Source organism: Gorilla gorilla, chromosome 6 (genome assembly GCF_029281585.2).
Source record: "Gorilla gorilla gorilla isolate KB3781 chromosome 6, NHGRI_mGorGor1-v2.1_pri, whole genome shotgun sequence".
Lineage (NCBI taxonomy): Eukaryota > Metazoa > Chordata > Mammalia > Primates > Hominidae > Gorilla > Gorilla gorilla.
The window spans coordinates 94,930,012-94,950,854 of NC_073230.2; the positions used below are offsets into that span (position 1 = coordinate 94,930,012).

Consider the following 20,843-nt stretch of genomic DNA (forward strand, 5'->3'; position numbering starts at 1 on the left):
TGATCTAAAGGATTACAAGTATTCAGATAATCTGTCCGAATCACTAGTTTTATACAAAAAAAAAAATGTTCAAAGAGTTGAAGTCATTTGGTCATTTGTCCAAAGTTCTCAATGACAAGGTGGAAGAGTTGGGGTTTTAAGTTCATATTGCTGGGCTTCAGAATCTGTCTCCAATGGTAAACTAAATGTCATAGCAAATACTTACTTTGTATTTATTTTAATCGGAGAAAAGGGGACGTACTGAACACTTCACTAAATAAGTACTAACTTGCAGGTGGAAAACTTCTAGAGGCAAACCACAATTAAATAAACAAATAAATTGTAGTATGCCAGATGGTGACGGTGCTACAGAGGAAAATAGACTGCGAGAGAGAGACAGGAAGTGCTTGGTGGAGGTTGGGAGGACTGTATGGAGAGGGTTTTGTAAACTTAAATAGGAGGATAAAAAGGTTTTCTTGAGGAAAAATAGGTAAGACATTCAGTAACTAATCCCAGAATCCCTTAATACTCAGAGCATATTTGATGAAGACACGTGGTGGGGTATGTTGCTGACTGTTCAGCCAGAAGCCCAGAGTCTTGACCGAAGAAATTTGTCAGGTGACTTCTCTGAAACTTTATTTTCTCCATTTCAAAATGAAGAGTTTAGACAAGAGTCAACAGATATTTGTTGAGCATTTATGATGATCAGAGTGGGAGGGCATTGTGCTAGAAGCCAAACTGTGGTACAACTTTCAGACTCCCTTCCAGACCAAATAATAGATAATTTTAATGTTTTTTTTTAAAGTGTGACAATCAATTAGTATTTCTGAGTATTCTGATCACTGAAGTATACAAAATAGCACTGTAAATGTGAGACAGCAACAAGAAAACACTGACCACAAAAGTGGTTTCTGGTTTAGGTAATTACAACTTGTCATTTGTTACAGAAGCAGAGGCAAGTTTTCTCTTAGTTATTAACACAATGGTAGTGAAATGTGACTCATGTAAACTCAATAGGATGCCAGAAGGACCTGATGTAGGTGATGGAGATTTCTCTCTCATGTGTGCTCACCTTGTCAAAGAAAAGACTGTGTTGTTGAGAGTCTTATGAGGATAGGGTAAAACATCATGTATCTTAAAGGATTTTGGAAATTTTGTCTAGATCCTTTCTCAGTAATAATACTAGTTAACACTTATTGTATCTTACCATGGGCCAGGTAATATGCTGAGTGTTATAGTTGCATTAGTGTATTACTTAACCCCTACACAAAACAGAAGATATAACCATTATTGTCTTCATCCTATGCTAGGAGAAACAAATTTAGAAAGAATTAAGTAGCTTATCCAAAGTGAGTTGGGCAGTAAAGTGGCAGAGCCAGAACTGTCTGCTCCTAAGTGCATGCTTATAACCGTGATTCTGGTGCTGGTTAAATTCACCGTGCTCTGTGACCACAGACTGAACCCTCAACCCAGTTGGCATTCTGGGGAAAAGTCACAGGACAGGTGAACTGCCTATCAGAAAAATAAGCTTCCTAATTCCTTAACCAAGAGAAAGTTTGGGAAAGAAAATAGAAATTTTTAACCATACAATTTCTGGGTAGAAAATTGTAAGTGTTGAAAGGGAAGTGAAAAAACATAAAACAGTAAATATATGCTGACAACTCAGAATAATATAGAATCATTTATTAAACATAGTTCTTTTTAAAGAACTTTAAGCAATATTTATTGGCAATTATGTGTTAAACCCTGTGCCAGCTATGTTAAGAAAAACATAGAATGATGGGTTACCACACCCCAATTTTTATTAAAAGTTTACCTATAAATTTAAAAATTCACGTACATGCTTAGTAGTAATAGTATGCATGAGAAAAATCCATGTTGCTATTAACATTTGAGATATTTCCAAGAATTTGTTTAATTTTTTTTCTTTTTGTTTGTATTATGAAATCACACAGCCTCCTTTGAGCTCCTTGAAGGGATTTTTGTCCTCTGGGATGCCCTTTACCAGTGGATCCTCGCCAGATCGTTCTTCAACATAATCTCTTACTTCTTCACAACATTTGGAAACCTTAAGGGGAAGGAAAAAGGGATGACTCATTTGGTTTAAAACAGAATACTCCAGATGCCAGGAATTTATTTATTACAATAAATTTTCAGGTTGTATAATTTCAGTTTGATTCTCTCTACTTTCCACCAATGCATATTTACTTTGTAGGAAAGAAGAAAGTTGCACCCTTCCCACTCCTTCTGGATATATCTCCAGACAAAGGAAAAACATCTGGTCACGCTCCAGCTAAAGATTCCCAGCAGACACTGCCTCCAACATCAAAGGAGACAAGACCCAGGGATCAGAACACAGCTGGCAACAGAAGTCAAGGGTGTCACCAGAGTTCATATTGATTAAATCTTTTTCCTCATCCCAAAAATGTGACTAGTAAAGGTGGAAGAGAATGAATAATTATTAAATTCCAGGCTTATCACCATCCCTAAATTCTCAGAAGTATACACATGTAATTTTTCTTTACACTCATCTACAATGATTGAGCATGGTGGTGCACTAGGTGAGCTTCAGGGGGTCAGGGACCTTTGGCTGATTTGTTCAGTGTATCCCAGCCATCTAGAACAGAGGCTGTGTTCTTTAGTGCTCAGTGAATAATTTGCTGGACTGAATTATTCATGTTGTTTTTGAGTTTGCTCTTCACTTATCTGCACCATTATTGTTTAATGATTTAGTAAAAAATCAGGCCTTAATATTTTAATGGCTTCAGCTATAGCCTGTTAAGGTACCACTTAACATTCCTTGTAGAGAGAGGTGATGTTCTATACATATATAATATACATATATATATATATACATACACACGAAATCAAATTATTCAAACTCTTTTAGCTGCAACTTGTTTGTTTTCAGTTAGTGTATCTTTCATGACAGTAACACTAAGCTACTTTATTTTTGTCAGTCTATTAAGTGGCCATTCCATAAGTCATTTAAGCAATTTACTGTTTTTTTTTTTCAAATGAAATCTTTAGGCCGCTTTTATGTAAATTCCAAGGAACATTTGATATAAGACTTAAGATTATTTTATAACTATGCAGACTCATTAATTACATATTAGAACAAATTATTTTCAACTGGAGCCAGGAAGCATTTGTCAGGTTAGTTTCTTCCTTCAAAGGATGATACTTGCAGATTCACATAACTTTTGAAATGTGCATTAATTTAGATTCGCTTTTTTCCCTCTTCCTCAGTGGTCCCACACTCTCTCTCTAAAAGTCACTACTTTTGGCTTCACCCAGATGACAGGAACAGAGGTGTAACTTGCTGTCGTTAATTCAGTAGTCCATAAGGGATTGGTTTTGAAGGTGCCTGGCTGGGATCTGAGGATATGAGAATGAAAGGAGCAACAAATTACCTAAAATTATATATGTGTATAGGTTTAAAAATTATTTCAGTGAGGCTTAATATAAATATATGTAGTTTAACATAGGATTGCAAGGCTCTTCTCATTTACTAGCTATTTAGTCTTAGTTAAGGTAATTCATCTAAGGTTCATTTACTTCATGTATAAAATATGAATAGCTGCACTGGTTGCCTTAAATGCCTAAGAGGTGCCTGGCACAAGAAGATGCACAATCAAATAGTAACTATTTTTAGCTATTACTACAAAGATTGTCTTTAGTCATGGCCTATTACATTGACTTATAGTCATTGCAAATCTATCAGCTTCAGAAACTGGATGCAAAGACTTGTCGTACTCAAAAAAAATCACTATAATATGAATCAGTCTGGTTCATAGAATTAATAATAATTTTAAGATAAAAATAATAATGACATAAAGCACTTGCTATTACCAGGCACTGTTCTCAGAGCTTTGCGTATATTATCTTGTTTATTCCTCCCTATTATCCTCTGAATTAAATGCTATTACTATCGCTATTTTGAAGAAACAGAGGCACAGGTGAGTTAGATAACATAGATGAGGGTTGCACAGGCAAAAATTTGTTGTGGAGCAAGAATCTGAGCTGGGAATATGGTTTCAGAGTATATCCAATTAACCATACTGTACTGATTATCCACTTAACCACTTACCCATACTGAGTATATCCACTTAACCATACTGTACTGATTATACATCAGAGCTAGGGGCTCAGGAGCTGGAAGTTCCATTTTATATATAATATAACATATATTATTATATATTTTATAGAGAAATAATATTTCTATATATTACATACATATTTCTACATACTATATAAATTCATTTGTTGAACTCCTAACTCCCTCGGTGGGGTTTTTGGTAGGTAATTAGGTCATGAAGACAGAGCTCTCATAAATAGGATTACTGTCCTTATAAAAGAGACCCCAGAGAGCTTCATCATCCCTATCACCAGGTGAGGACAAAATGAAAAGACAGGCGTTCATGAAGGAGGGAGCAGGCCCTCGCCAGACACTGAATCTGCTGATGTCTTGATCTTGGATGCCCCAGCTTCCAGACCTGTGAGAAATACATTTCTGTTGGTTAAAAGTCACCAGTCTATGATACTCTGGTACAGCACCCTGAGGAGACTAAGAGAGTACATGTATATGTATGTGTATCTATATGCACGTGTGTTTGTGTGTGTATGTATATGGAGTTTTTGCAGTCTGATATTAAGTTGGTTTGACTTCCAAGAGCAGAGAGACATTGAATAATGGGGAAAAGGAACCCCAAAGCCTGATTAATGATGATGTATGCGATGTTTACCCAAAATAAAAAGTCCAAGGTGAACTTACCACAAGTGAATAATAAACACAAAGACAATCACCTTGCCTACAAAATAATAATCTTGAGTACATAAATAATAAAACAGCTTTTGGATATTTCAACTTAAGAAGAGAAAACTTTCCTTTATCCTAAAAGTTCATTTTATTTACCCTGAATTGTAAAAATAAGGACTTTAACTTGTCTGGTGTATGTTCTAAGCCTTAGTAATGATTTAATTTTATCTTTACAGCAAAACGTTTTGCCTGTATGGAAAGGACAACAGGGGAGTTTGAGATTATTATAAACATAGACGAAGCCCAAAATCCCAGTTTTGACTGGGAGCAGGCATTTTGAACAAAGTATGAAGATAACACAAGATCCTTTTTTACTTTGTCCTGATAAAATGAGATGTTTTAAAAATATAAGATTGCTGTTACCACTTGTGGAGGTTTTGTTCTACTGTTAATAACTTTCCTAAAATGAAGTGATCTAAAATACATATCTACATTCTCCAAGCTTTCATCACTGTTTGTTTGGTGGTTTATTCCTTTGCCATTTCTTCTCCTTCTAATGGCAGTGAACTGTTGGTAACCCTTTCCAAGATTTGTCAGAAGTTTTTAGGAGGAACCAGTGAGTTCTTATGTTTGAACTCATCTTTATTTGCCAAAGAAGAGTAGAATGTACTTATGTATTACTGACCATGACAGTGGAGAGGGGTTGACATCATAGCTTAAAGTATTGCAGCAATATCAAAACATTGTATCAAAATATCAATATCAAAATATTGCATTATAAAAAGAAGTTTAGAAAAGTAAAAACAAAATGCCTATATTATTGCATGCGTGTATTTATTTTATTGCTTATCTAAAATATGGTGTTTGTCTCATATTCTCCTTTTTCTCTTTTTCTTTTCTTTCTTTCTCCTTATTTCTTTCTTTCCCCTTTCTTTCTTTCTTTCCTTCTTTTTCCCTTTCTTTCTCTCTCTTCTTTCTCTCTTTCTCTCTTTCTTTCTTCCCTTCTCTTTAAAAATGTAAAAGCATTCTTATCTTTGTGGTCATACAAAAAGAGGCTAAGGATTGGGCTTGGCCAGAGGAAAATGGTTTGCCAACCTCCTTGATTTAGAATCTAAATCAAGAGATAGTTATGATTGATTATCAATTTTCTTAATCTTTGATAAATTTTTGGATGGACAATTTATTTGTAACTACATTGAGCCTTTCCAGCCAATGTTTTCTAACCTGGTACTCCCACAGTATCTCTAGCTTAAAATAAAATTCCAAAGAAAGCAGCAACTTACTAGCATTCTTTCCAGTGTCACTTCTTTCTTGAGCTGGTCAACTTCCATCTTCAATTTGTCCTTTTCTGTCAGGTCCTCAATATTGATTACTGGCATCTTTTTGCCTGCTGAAGATGTAGAAGGTTAGCAGCTATGCATGAATTGCTGGAGTTATTTCAAGTCAGTCTTAGCCAACAATTCCCTCAGCTCTTAACTTACAAAGTAAACTGTTCTTTGTTTTATTTCAAATATCCCACGATAACCAATTTCATATGAGCTCTCTCTCTTAACAATTCTAGCAATGCACACTAGCCTTGGGATTTTAAAGCTTCTTCCTAATCTTCACTAATATGATTAAGTCAAGCATTTGACCCTAAACACCTGTTCAGCAGGTTTGTTGGGAGGGTTGAGTTTTGTCAGTATATAATCTAAAATACTTAAAGCGCCTCCTTGCCCCTGGTCTTTTGTATAGTGTAAAATTTGGGGTTTCCAATCCTTACTTTCAATTCCAAAACCCTCCACCATATGTTTTATGTCATTTAACTTACTTTGAGGTCATTTGGATGACGGTCCATTAATTCCCTAAATATCTAGAGTATTTAACCTGGTATTAAAAGGGAACCATATAAAAAGTATCACTATAATTTCATTATAAATAATGGATTGTTTAAATGTGTACCCGTAGAATGGAAATATAGTAAACAGTCTTACTAATCAGAAATATACCAGTGTATTACTTGTAAGTGTTTTTCCAACAACACATGAAATTTGCCTGTAACTGTCACAATGAATCTGGTAACAATGATGAGAAAATTTAGCAGGCTAAAGGGGACATAGCAAGTCTGATCTACCAATAACCTCCTACTAGAACAGACTCTTTCTTCTGCCCTTTTGGCAATTCCTCTTCTCCCCAATTAGACCAGTGAGTAATGGGGAAGAAGGCTCAATAGCTGGTGATAGTCCTATGAAATTGCCTGGGAAAGATTTCAGTGTAGCCAAATGGCATTGTACCTATAGTGTCTCCTCCTTCTCCCTAGTCCAATTTTTGTAATGAAGTATTATTATAAAAGTAAGTGTATTTAGATCACATACTATTTCAGAGAACAAAATAACATTGTACATCTACATGAAAATACTCTGCTAATAATCTATCAGCAATTAACTTATTTCCTTGAATTTAAATGGTGTTTTCGTTTCCAAAACCTTTGAAGGAAGATTCTTTCCCTTCCCAGTCTTAAAATACCTTGTTCTTCTCCGGATAAGTAGTAGTTTAAGAATTTTTTTTTTTTTTTGAGTTGGAGTTTCGCTCTGTCTCCAGGCTGGACTGAAGTGGCGCGATCTCAGCTCACTGCAACCTCCACCTCCTGGGTTCTAGCGATTCTTCTGCCTCAGCCTCCTGAGTAGCTGGGACTACAGGTGTGTGCCACCATGCCCAGCTAATTTTTTTATTTTTAGTAGAGATGGAGTTTCACCATGTTGGCCAGGATGGTCTCGAGTTTAAGATAATTTTAAGGGACAAATGTCTACATAGGCCAACATAGAGGTAGAAAATAACACACTGTGGGTACTTGAGCCCAATGTGTCCTATGTTTTTATTTTTGCTATTCTGTTCTTTAAGAAACACTATGACTATACAAAGGTTATTTCTTCCTGTATAAGCCTGTTTTGCATTTGGGAACCCAAATTTTATTCTCATCTTCCTTCCCAGTCTTTTAGACTAAATATAAAACTTCATTAAGTATTTTTGATGATCATTTTTACCTTTTGACGTTGTTCTTTGCACAATTTTTCTTCATTTTGGAAAACTTTAAATTCCTTTAGGTAATGGCTCTTCACACTGCAGTGTGTGCAGAAATCACTTTAGGAAACTCGTTAAAGTTATGAGTCCAACCTTAGAGATTCTAATTTAGTAGATCTTGTGTTGGGTTTAGAATTTCATTTTCTCTATTCCAGGAAGCCCTCTCATATACTTACCAACAAAATAATCGTTTACTGGTACTTGCTAGCCATGTGACACTGACCAAATTACTTGACCTGCCTGTGCCTTAGTTTACAGGGAAATAGGGGCAATAATATTACCTACCTTGTAGATTTGTTGAGAGTATTAAATGGGGGTAGCATAGGTAAGGACTTTGTAATGGCGTGTAGTACATAGCAAGCACTTGCACGTGTTAGCTGGTGTTATTCACTTTGTTGTGCTTCCAGAATTTCAAACCGTACTTTCTTATATGGCCCTTGCCATATAATATATGTGATCTTATAGGTGCTCTAAAGAAGATAGGTGATATTACTGATACACTTAAAGGAGATCATGTGTACATAATTTGGCTCCTTTAATATCATGCATTCCAGATGTTACTGCCCAGCTCTCCTTTTTTTCCAGGGTAAGATACCTAGTCCGCAGCAGCTGCAGGTGTTGACTGTCAAGGGCAAACCTTTTGCTCAGGTTGGCTCTTGTCTGATGGGCAACACTTTTCCTGATGATGCCTGGGAGAGTATGCTCCCATCTGACCCCTGAGGTTGACTTGGAGCAAAAGGCTGGCTAATGTGGGGTCCTATCAGCCCAGCCCCCTTGCTTCTGGGCTGAAAAACTTTGTTGTAACTGAGAAACTTCCAGAGCCTTTCCATGGGTTTAGAATGATGCTAGACTTCTGAAACCACTTTTGACTAACTTCTCCTCTTGCCCTAGCCTTACTCCTTTAGCAGTTTCTCCTGAGAGCTTGCCCTGGAAAACTTTCTTACCCAATAATTCCTGTCTTAGGCTTTGCTTCTAGCAAACCCAACCCAAGACACAGTGAATTTTTAGAGCCTTTACAAGGGAGGTCATACCTTGCATGACTTTTATGTCCTCATTACTTTCTATTGTTCTGTATATTGTTTGGTATATAGAAGAGATCAGGAAGTATTGACAAAGTCACCTAACCTATGTCATATGCATTTACCTAAACATAGAAAAACATCCAATTTTTCTAACTTCATTTTATCAATAAATGATTTCTTAACTCTAAAATGCTGTGATTCACCATGCTCAATAATATTAAACATTTAAAACACTTTATTTAGGGCAAACATATTATTAGAAGATTCTAGAATTCTTACCAAATTTGATGGCACAAGTCTTATATGAGAAAAAAAGAGGACCAAAATTTTCACTTATTTCAAGGACACAAAGAAGAACAGTGAATATTGTCTGCATGGAGAATCCAAATGTTTAGTGTTATACTGAAGTCAATGGTTCAAATAATTCAAATTTAATATCATCTACTTTACTCCCTATTCCATTTTGCAGATGAGGCAAAGGCATTCCAGGGAGTTTGAATGCCCTAAATTAAACAATGAGAGGCAGTGGAGCTGAGGTTACAATACAGGTGTTTGTTTTTCATTCCAGCATGTCTGAACTGAGGTGTTTTTCATTCCAGCACGTCTCTCTCAAACTAGTGTAAAGGAGTGGATTTCTTTCTTCATACCCCAGAATTACATAGAAAGTCCAGAGTTGATGACAAATAGCACTAAAGCTGCCCCTCATATTCTAAGCTTTCAGGTTGGTCCACTTCTCCACAAAAAAGTCCTAAGAGACTAGGTCAGATTATTATCCCTATTGCCAACCATCCCCACCCCAACTTTAGTCAAAATTTAAGGGGAAGAGTGAAGATCTATAGACAAACAAGCTAAGACTGCTATTACAGCCAGCCTGGGGGAAAGCATACCCTAGTTAAGGAGATGTTTGCCCTTTCACTTCTTCCTCCATCCTGCACTACCATCAGAGTATCTAAGGTCCAATAAAAGGCAGGAAGAGGGTGGGAGTGGGGGAAGTATTTCTGAGTTGTATCCCATCCATAGATCCCTGGTTCTCAATGGGGGCAATACTGCCCCCTAGGGGCCCTCATGAAAATATGTCAGCTTGTTTATAACAGTATTCCATAATTTTTGTGGGTATGGATAAGGAATGTCAGATATCTTGCATTTTCCGGGATCCTGCAGCATAAGATGAAATGTGACACATTCAGCATGACTGTCAGATATGCCAGGCTTCCACATATGCAAAAGCCATATTTATAGTTCTTTGAACCTTGAAACTCACTTCATTTTACATAGAAACAAAATATTTTTCTTGGTTATTATATACACTTTTTACAATAATGCATATAAATAAAAGGAAAACCATTAACCAATAATTTTTGTTTCTCTTTCAGAAAATCATATCACTCTATGTAGGCATGGGCTTGATATATGTGTATCTATTCTCGGCAGCTATGTCCATGGTAATTCTATACATAAATCTATTTCATTATGTATAGTCATGGTGAATATTTTCATATTGTATTTAGTCTATATAATTTGCCGATTTTTTGTATTTTATAAATATAATTTAGGTACTGTGATGGCTAATACTGAATGTCAACTTGATTGGATTGAAGGATGCAAAGTATTGATCCTGGGTGTGTCTGTGAGGGTGTTGCCAAAGGAGATTAACACTTGAGTCAGTGGGCTGAAAAAGGCAGACCCATCTTTAATCTGGGCGGGCACAATCTAGTCAGCTGCCAGTGCAGGCAGATTAAAAAGCAGGCAGAAGAAGGTGAAAAGGCTAGACTGGCTTAGCTTCCCAGCCTACATCTTTCTCCTGTGCTGGATGCTACCTGCCCTTGAACACCTGACTTCAAGTTCTTTAGCTTTGGGATTCAGACTGGCTTCCTTGCTCCTCAGCTTGCAAAGAGCCTATTGTGGGACTTTGTGATTGTGTCAGTTAATACTCCTTAATAAACTCCACTTTATATATATATCATATATATGTCATATATATGTCATATATATATGATATATATATAAATTAAACAATTAGTTTAATTATTTAGTTTAATTATTAGTTCTGTCCCTCTAGAGAACCCTGACTAATACAGGTACTATATTGATGGGTTTGGTGAGTTTTTTTTGAGACAGGGTCTCACTCTGTCACCCAGGCTGGAGTGCAGTGGTGCAATCACTGCTCACTGCAGTCTTGACCTCTCAGGCCCTAGTGATCCTCCCACCTCACCTCCTGAGTAGCTGGGACTACAGACATATGCCACCAAGTCCAGCTAACTTACTTTTTTTTTTAATAGAGATGGGATCTCGCCATGTTGCCCAGGCTGATCAGGCAAGAAGAGGGCGGGAGTGGGAGAAGTATTTCTGAGTTGTATCCCATCCATAGATCCATAAACTTACTCCTGAGCTGAAGTGATCCTCCTGCCTTAGCCTCACTATATTGATGGTTTTAAACAGGCCATTACAAAATATTTCTTGTACAAATGAGACTCTGGATTAGATGAAATTCATGGTCATAGAGCCCCAGAAGTGGTAGAGGAAATGTACATTGTCTTGACTTTTCTTGGTCTTAAATACTAGAATGAGTTTTTATTAGCCAAATATGACCCACAATGATGATATCAGTTTAAATGATTGTTAAAGAGTAGCTACTCATTAGGAAATGGCAATTCAACATAGCATAGTTGCTGATGCAATTTCTGTAAAAACATAAATCACTTTTAATGCTTACATCTCAATACATTGAGCATTCTCAGAAAACATTGTTACATTGACAAAGTGTAAAAAAGAAAGGTAGATATGCTTAGCAATGCAAGCACATCATGGAGGTCATAAATAGAGGGGTAGGAAGCTTCCTTAAATGTAGCACGTTTTAGTGTTTGTTAAACACTTTGGGAAGACAGAACTCTATAGAGTAGGTTAAGTATCTCATGATGTCTTTCAGAGCTTCCATTACATTTCTTGCTAATTTATTCTAGAATTAAAATGAGCTGAGGTAAAGTTAAAAGGCCACTTGTTTTTTTTTGTTTGTTTTTACACATTATCCGTAAGTGTATTTTGAAGTAGAAATACCTGATAAATAAAATATTTAATTTATAAAGGGCTAGATAAGGGAGAAATTATTCAAATTATTTAAAAAACTTATTTGTTTTTATAGAGGATTAATTACAGATTCTTTGAAATAGCAATGTTGCCAGCACACTTTAATTATTTGATTTATAAACATGTAGTTTGACATGAAACTATATTTATACACATGTAATTCTGACAATTTTTCAGAAACAAATCCACTGTATTATGCACAATAAGCTTGTAATCATATAGATGTAAACTTACTTATTCTATACTATTCTTTTTTATCCTGACATTTTACTTGGCATTATAAAAAGATTTTTTATTGAAGAATTTTTATGGAATACCGATTGTGTGCCAGATATGATTCTAGGTGCTTGAGGTAGAGCAGAGGGAAATAAACAGATGAAAACCTTTCCCCTCAAGGAACTTACATTATAGTAAAGGAGACAGGCACTCACAAAGGTACAAAAGAAAAATATACCAAATTTTGATTGAGATAAGTGCTAAGGAGAAAAATAAAGCAGGAAAGGAATAAGAACAGTGTTAGCAATGTTTCAGTTACAGAGAGGATGGCCAAAGGAGCCCTTTCTGTTGACAATGCTGCTTGAGTGAAGATCTGAGGGCTATGAGGTATCAAAGAGAAATCATTCTGAGGAACAGCAAGTACAAGCAACAGTAGACAAGTATGAATATAAGGAGCCCAGTGAATTCAAGGGAGAAGTAGTATATGAAACCAGTGACCATATAGGTCTTACAGGCCACTGTGAAGACTCTTGCTTTACTCTGAGTGACTTAGGGAAGATTGGAGGATTCTGAGTAACAGAGTGACATTATCTATCATATAATTTAACAGGGTCACTCTGGCAGCCATTGGAGGCTAGCTCATGGGGGCAAGGGTGGAAGCAGAGAAGGGGCAATTGCAGTCAAGGTGAAATATGAGGGCGGTTCAAACCAGTGTGGTGCGAGTGGAGGTGGGGACAAGTGCTGAGATGCTAAATACATTTTAAAAGCAGAGACATCAGGATGTGCTGACGGATCAGATATAGAATGAAAAAAAAAAAGAGAAAAGAAAAAAATCGAGATGACGCTATTTTGGTTTTTTTTGCCTGAGCAACCAAAAGAAGGGATTTGCTGTTTCCTGAGATCAGAGACTATAAAAAGGGAATACCGAGTCTCAGATACTTGTTAGCCATTCATTGAATAGGTGGTCTGGAGTTTATGGGAGCGGCCAGAGTTGGGGGGAACCATGAGAACAGCAGAGAACACCAAAGGTAAATAGGAAAGAGAAAAGAACAAAGGACTAAACTTTGTAGCACTTGAAAGTGAGGGAGATGAGTTGAAATTTACAAAGGACAGTGAGTTTGCTGTCCTGAGGACTAAATGAGATGATATTAGCTATTTTGGAACATTCATCATGTAATAGACACTCTGATAAATACTTAACATGCAATGCCTTTATCTCCATGAATCTACTCTTTTTTCTCTCTGTCTTTCTACCAGCGCCAATAATGTGATAGAAGCTCACATAGTATTCATTTGTTCATCAAATATTTATTATGTAATTACCATAAGCTAGGCACTCATTTGATTGCTTGAGGTTAAAGCAGCAAATTCAGCTTTCTTATTTCTTGCCGTGCCCATAACTCCTCAGTATATATCATTTTTTTTCAGTTGAATTTTTATGGTCAAATAAAAGGTAGTTTTATTTATTTTTTTCCAACTGGTCAGGTTGATCATAAATTTTATCATAGTTCATTTTTTGAAAGCCAGTTGCTTTTGTATCAGTTGCTATTTTATTACATGGATACCATTCTTTCTCAACATGTTAGCTTATTTTCAAGGTGCACGTGACTACAGACAACCAAATATATTCTATGACAACTCACTTTCTTTCCCAGAACAACTCTGTTTCTCTGTTTCCACTGTGCCATTTGAGTTTTCAAGACATTTGTAAAGAAGAAGGATAGTGGTAATAGAAAGTCATTGGTTTATTTCACAGATGTTCATGACAGCCTACTTTCCAGGTCTCATTCTTGGCTCTGTGATATAGTGGTAAATAACACAGGTAAGCTTTATGCTCTCACAGAGCTTATGTAACAGTGAGAGGATCAGACAAGTAAAACATGCAATTTTTTTAACTTGTTTGATATACTAAAAGTACTCCAAGTTCTGTGTGGGGTTAAATGGGAAACAAAGGTGAAAACAAGGAGCTTAGGTAATGGTTCCTTAGAAATTGCAGACTTGAACTACATTGGCTGTTGTGGCTATAAAGAGACATGAGCAGATTAAAAATGTGATTTGGCTGTCATCCCAGCACTTTGGGAGGTTGAAGTGGGTAGATCTCCTGAGGTCAGGAGTTTGAGACCAGACTGGCTAACATGGCAAAACCCCGTCTCTACTAAAAATACAAAAATTAGCTGGGCATGGTGGTAGGTGCCTGTAATCCCCACTGCTTGGGAGGTTGAGGCAGGAGAATCGCTTGAACCAAGGAGGCAGAGGTTGCAGTGAGCTGAGACTGCGCCATTGCACTCTAGCCTGGAAAACAAGAGCGAAACTCCGTATTTAACAAAAAAAAAAAAAGTGATTTGGAGGTAGAATTGAAAGGACTGTTGATGAATTGCATAATTAAGCAGTGGTAGCTCTCAAGAATGACTCCAGAGATTTTGCCTTGAGAATCTAAGAAGAAGGGTCATTTACAGAAAGGAGGAAGACTGGAGATATATAAAAAAGACTTCAGTTTAGGACATAAAATGTTTGAGTTTCTATTACACATTCAAGTGGAGATACTAAATAGACATGAATGTCTGAAATTTTGAGAAAAAATCAAGACCACACACAAATACATGCATATGTATGTGCATGTGTATATGTGCGTGCAAGGTTTATATGTATATGTATTTGAAATGAAATCAGAAAATAATATGGTTAGAAAAGAATTCTCAGGGTTGAGCCTTGAGTCACCTAGGCTTTAATGGTTAGCCAGAAAAGGACAGATTGATTGAGAAGGAGCAGTCAACAAAGCAGGAAACAAACAAAAGAATGTGGTGTTATGAAGACTGAGAGAAAATATTTAAAGAACGAGGAAGTATTTGTCAAATACTAAAAAGAATTTAGATAAGATGTTAATGGAAAATGTGATGTTGGGTGATTTTAAAGGACAGTTGCTTTGGGTGTCATATATTGAGAGGTCTAGTAGCACGTGTCAAGTTTGCTCTTGACAATAGCACTTCCTGTTCTTCCTCTTCCCAAAAGGAAGTTTAATTGGAGTGATCTGGGAAAAACAGGAGATGAGGAAGTGGAGGAAGATAGTAGAGGTAAAATTTTTGATAAATTTGGCTAGAAAAGGGAGCAGTGAAGTGGGAACACTAATAGGAGAAGGATATAGAGTCAAATATAAATTTTAACTTTGGGTTGAAAAGTCAGAGATAAAGCATTCCAGATGGAAATTATTAAAATCTGGGTGTCTTTGCCAAAGAGTAAGAGGGGGCAGAGCTGATGCTGTTGAAGAGAGGAAGGAGTAAAGCCATTGAGAAAACAAGAGAAAAAAGGATGAAGAGCAGTAGACAAGGGATTGGTCTCAGATAGGTCCTGAACATTACTTCCATTGTAAGAGAAAGGAAGACCAAAGATACCTGAGATTCAGTTGGCCAACAGAAACAACTAACTCACCCTTCCCTGGCTGGTTCAGAATATGTAGTCGAGGTTAACATATTCAACTCTCTTCTAATGTAAACTTTTCAGCTCCACTCAGTTTTTCCTCAGCTAATAGTCAATAAGAGAAAACACATAGTGAGAGTCCTAGGAGATGTGTGTTCCTGTCAAACTTCAGCTATTGCCTCTTCCTGCCCCAACTGGCAGATTGTCCCTCATGTGTGATTTAAGATACAAAAGCTTTTCAACGTAAGCCAGAAAAAATGAGCATTTGGAGAGCATATGGCACTGCAGTAATCAATGTATAATTAACATGAGATTTTGGCCACTTTATAAAAAGACAATATATTTGAAAGAAAATGTGTCTTTACATTTGAAAGGTCAAGGTCCATTAGTTTCTGCTAAATATAACCGTGAAAATGAGGACTTTAGTGATTAAATTTCTCAATCCTCTAATCTGATTATCAGTTTTGGCAGATGTTCTTCTTAGAGCATTATGGCAATGTATTTAAATTGTAGCTATCTGTTTGCCATATGAATGAATTATGAACTTTATGTTTGCATAGAAAAGAAAACTGATCTAGCGCTGTCCAGGTACTGAACCAGGGTCATGAAAGTATATATAATAAGCTTGACTTTGGCCTCTGTTAATGTGGAAAAAAAGACTGTGTATACAGTCAGTGAGACCAGGGGATCAGGATTTAGACTGCCTGTGCTAACTGAATAGCTTTGGGAAAGTCATATATCTATCAAAAGTTTCAGCTTTCTCATTGCAGATTAGGGAGAGTAACGTATCTCCCTCAAGTCATTATTGTGTGGGATTTAATGAGCTAATAAATTCAAGGCACAATGCAAACTTTCACTGTTATGTCCACTAGTATTGTGATTGCCAAGGAGATTTCCACATGATATACAGGGATTAGGGGAACATTCCTCTTCCTTTCTCCACTCTTGATGTGCCAGAGGCTTAGTAACCCAGGCTAGAATTTTGGCTAGGTGGTGAGGCAGCACTGAGTTGGGAGGTCTTGGATAAAAATCATCTAAAATTTGCCATAATCTTCTGGACGCCATACACAGTTAAAGATGTAGCAATCTGAGTGAGAGAAAAGATGGTCTGCATCGCAAGTAGACATAATGACACTTGAGGGAATGTACATCCAGGAAGTAGAGAAAAGTGGTTTCTGAGATTCTGCTCCTCTAGCAGAAGGCAATACTTTGTTACAACCACAGCACCTAAAACAGCCAACCAAAACAAATAGATGAAGGAATGAGTCTCTGTATTGCATAGGCCTAGAAGATATAGTGTCAGGTATGTTTGCATAGAGTGGATTTCATTTGGAATTGAGCTTTGCTTACCTTTTATTTACTTCCTCCTCTATAATCTTATACAACCTAGTACATATTTTTGATGTTGTACTAAGAACATTGTAATGTAACTGGGTTATACAGTGTTCATTCATCTACCCTATTATGTTATGAGGTCCCTTATATTTGTATCCCAAATGTCTAGCATAAAGTTTGTCACACTTCAAACATTTAATCAGCTCCCTTTAAAGTAGATTAATGAAGGAATGAACACAGTAAGAGACACGTTATATACCCTCATTATCTCTTCCTTTCTAGGGAGAAGGGGATTCATAAAATTAGGCACAGAGGATACCCCATCCTTTCATGTGGCTTCATCTTATTATATAGCACTCTCAAATGCACTCTGTGCCTGACAGAGGGTGCATTAGAATAAATGTTTCTTACATGGCCCAGCTGGTTAGAAAAATACCTAGTTGGTGAAGGAGTTGCCTAAACTTTAGCAAAACCCTCATGACCATTTACTGCTCAGAAGAGATTAACTGTCTTTCTCAGCAGATGTGTAAACTCATTAGTGCCAGCTGGACTCATTTCAAGTTTTATTTTGGCAGGGCTTAAACTAAGAGGCAGCAAAAACTGTCTTTGTTTATTAAGGAGTTATCAGTGTAACTCCTTAAATACCTATGTTACATAATATGTATCCTGAAATCACTGGGCTCAATTAATTCTCATCATTCACTCATAAGCCAGACATGCTCCCTCTCTCTAAGGTGTCTGAGAGAGAGGAAGACCATCTGCCACAGTCCATTTCTTAAATTCTTGGTTCACCTACCGAGACGGCAGGGCTCTCAGAGGATACAGTATCATACTCAAGGCATGGGAGTGGCTAAACAGGTCAAAATCAACTTCATTTGTTGTGGGGTCCAGGGGTGTGGTGGTGAGAAAGATCAGAGGCAGCAATCTGACACATGCAGAGGCGCTCCTGGACTCACTGCAGCTTTCGCATTTTTAAATTCTGGTATTTCATATTCTGCTTTAAGGTCTTGGTATGGTAGAAAGAACTTAGGTCTAGGTGTGATAGAAAGAATATAGGACTAAGAATCCAGAACTGTGGATTCTAGTCTCAGGTCTGCCAACAACCGTGGCAGGTAAACACGACCAGATGCTTAACCTTTCTAGATCTCAGTTCACACTTGTGTAAAGTGAACATACTTATAGTTCCATTCGGCATTCAAATTACAACAACTCCATGCCTTATTTTTACAGAACTCTAGACTATTTTGAGCCTTTGTCGTTAGCCACAGACAATTTAATTGTCAATTGGTGTAGCAATGACAAATCAATCTGGATGACTGTTTTTCCCAGTTATCTCTAGCCTTGCACTTCCTGTTGACTTTGGACAAAGGAATTACTTTCCTCAGCCTTGAGGCAGCATTTTGGCCTAGACACTGGATTAAGGAGATGGAAGTGCTATGACATCCCTTTGGAGGCTGATTGTGGTGGTCATGTTGCTCCTTCCAAAATATTCTAAATGTAAATTCAGTAACGTCAAAGTAGTCTCCAGGAAATTTAGATTACCCTTATATTGGAAGATGTCTTTTTCATGGATATAAAAATACTCAATTATTTACGCAATTAAGAGGAATACTTTTTTTTTGTAATAACCTGGGTTAGTAATCTCAAACTTCTGCCAATTCCACTTCTTTAATTCTCCTTTCTCCATCCATGGTCATAGAGGTTTTAAGGATGCACCCTGTTTGGCATAGAAAAGTAGAAGGAAACCAGCATTTCTAGAGCATCTCTCGGGACTGATTCCAACCTGCATCTACAGACCACACCACAGAAGGGTGAGAGGCCTGTTTTTGCGCCCCTCCCATTTCCACTACATGCCTTATACAGCATCCTTGAGTGGGCTGAGTATTCTGCTCTGAAATCCCCTTGAAGCTCATTTCCCTAGAAGAGACTACCAGAAAGTGTGACAGCTTCATGGGCAGAGAGGTGGTCTGTGAGCTTAGTTAAGAGAAGAGCTGACAGGAGCAAGGCCATGGGCTTCAATTCTATAAGGCCATTTCATGTTGCTCTGTTTCCTGATGGGAGTTTGATGCTCCATCTCAAAATTGTGTGCCAAGGCTCTCAATGGGAAGTAGGATATGGGATGATCTGGATGAAGTTTGTGCCATTGTGTGAGGGGCTAAAACAATATCTTTGAATGCATAGGCATTTTCCATTTAATCCTCATAACACATCTGCGAGGTAGAGTTATTATATCTATTAGAAAAGGAAACTGAGGCTCAGAGAGTTTTAAGTAACTTGTCCAATGTAGCAAGGAATAAAATCCAGGTATCCTCTGAATTCCAACTCTATTTTTCCATGGCACCATGCAATTTCCCAAAATGTCTGTCTTGATTCAAAAGGGCTAATCTTTTTTTTTTTTTTCTTTTTAGTCAGATTCAGAGTCTCACTCTGTCATCCAGGCTGGAGTGCCATGGCACGACCATAGTTCACTGCAAATTCAAACTTCTGGGCTTAACCAATCCTTCCATCTCAACCTCCCATATAGCTGGGACTACAGGTGTACACAACCATGCCCAGCTAAGTTAAAAAAAATGTTTTTTGTAGAGATGGAATCACACTATGTTGCCCAGGTTTGTCTCTGATTCCTGGCCTCAAGCGATCCTCCTGTCTCAGCCTCCCAAAGTGTTGGGATTACTAGCAGGAGCCATTGTGTCCAGTGGTTCATTTTTTTTTTGTATGAGCAAAAGATAATCAAAAAGTGTCCAGCACCTGAGAACAAAGAGAAATGGCAGTAGTCAGTGCTCCATGAAAACTGAGTATCAGTCTTTGAATTTTATTTTAGTCTAGTTTAAAGATATATTTAATTTTATTCAGAAGATAGATATAGGTAAGTTTGAAGTTGAGTCAACTTTTCTCCTGAATATGATTCTCGGTAAATGAGTGGTAAAATTCCCTCCCCTAATAATATTTTGAAGGAACTGGGAGGGTCTAATCTGACTTTACTCTGAATGTGTCATTCCAAAACTGGCTGTCTGTCTCAGTGGTTGGTGCATTAGAGCCAGCTCACACAGATTTTGGCCATGGGGAGCTCTGGCTCTTGGAGATCTTTTCCCACCTTGGCATTCAGTGATTCTGCAGTGGCAGCTTGAAATTGACCTTAGTGAGCGCATTTACACCACAGATATCAGTTAACTATACAAAGCATCCCCATCCCATTTTTTTTTCCCTACTGGAGAGGTGATAATTAAACATTTATCCTTATAGTTTCAACTATCATTCTTAATCATAGACATCTGCTAATCAAAGCTGACAGCATTTCCAGATCAGGCTGGTTTTCCTAGGACTGTGACCTTGTAACATGACATCAGAATGACTGAAAACTGGCACAAGGATATAATGTGCAAAATACCTCAGATTATTAACCCACTTTGAGCAAGTGTGTCCTATACTTTTCAGGGCTTCCTGAAAACTTGAAAGAGAACTTCTGTAAACTACCCCCAGTATCCTCAGAAGTCAAGAATAATTATTTACTTGAGAATGTTGAATACAACAAGAGAAAAGGGGAAGGGAAGACAAGTATATTAAAATGTCTTCAAAAATATCTTTAATATTTTATGTAAAATTTCACTGTAGGTAATTGTTTGTATTAAAAAAAAGTAGATCACAAGCTAATATGTCAAAGGAACAGGGAACTTTAATGGATGTACTGACGTTAGGAAATGTGTGGGAATACACTGATCTGGTCAAATCTTCAGAACTCCCCAAGGCTGTCTCTCTGGGCTGCTATGGTTCATCTCCAAAAACATAGCTACATACAAAAACATAGCTTCACACATGCTTGGTTGGGGTGTAAAATGGTACAATCATCTTGAAAAAATCCTTTGGCAGTGTCTAACATTTCTAAGTATTTTATCCAAGAGTAATAAAAATTGCAGGTCCACACAAAGCAGCTTTTTTCATAAGAGCCCCCAAACAAACTAGAAACAACACGAATT

General features: G+C 37.1%; 1 protein-coding gene across 3 annotated transcripts; it reads right to left on the minus strand.

Annotated features, from left to right (window-relative positions):
* Positions 1-1,573: 1,573 nt before the first annotated feature.
* On the minus strand, positions 1,574-15,563 carry GNGT1 (G protein subunit gamma transducin 1). 3 transcript variants are annotated; one of them, XM_063708296.1, is made up of 3 exons: positions 6,220-6,297; positions 6,022-6,125; positions 1,574-2,047 (listed from the first exon to the last, which is right to left on the minus strand). In XM_063708296.1, the coding sequence occupies exons 2-3, from the start codon at positions 6,115-6,117 to the stop codon at positions 1,919-1,921; spliced, it is 225 nt and encodes a 74-aa protein (XP_063564366.1). In that variant the 5' UTR covers positions 6,118-6,125; positions 6,220-6,297; the 3' UTR covers positions 1,574-1,918. The 3 variants fall into 3 exon arrangements, with proteins under 3 accessions (XP_063564366.1, XP_063564367.1, XP_055248181.1); XM_063708297.1 differs by having other exon boundaries at positions 6,022-6,128; XM_055392206.2 differs by lacking the exon at positions 6,220-6,297 and adding an exon at positions 15,547-15,563 and having other exon boundaries at positions 1,919-2,047.
* Between the last annotated feature and the right edge of the window lie 5,280 nt (positions 15,564-20,843).

Excerpts from the sequence above, each read along its gene's own strand:
- GNGT1 (XM_063708296.1), bottom strand. The coding sequence starts at position 6,117 with ATGCCAGTAATCAATATTGAGGACCTGACAGAAAAGGACAAATTGAAG. Across the intron at positions 2,048-6,021 it reads TGACACTGGAAAGAATGCTA|GTTTCCAAATGTTGTGAAGA; the intron begins GTAAGTTGCTGC and ends CTTCCCCTTAAG.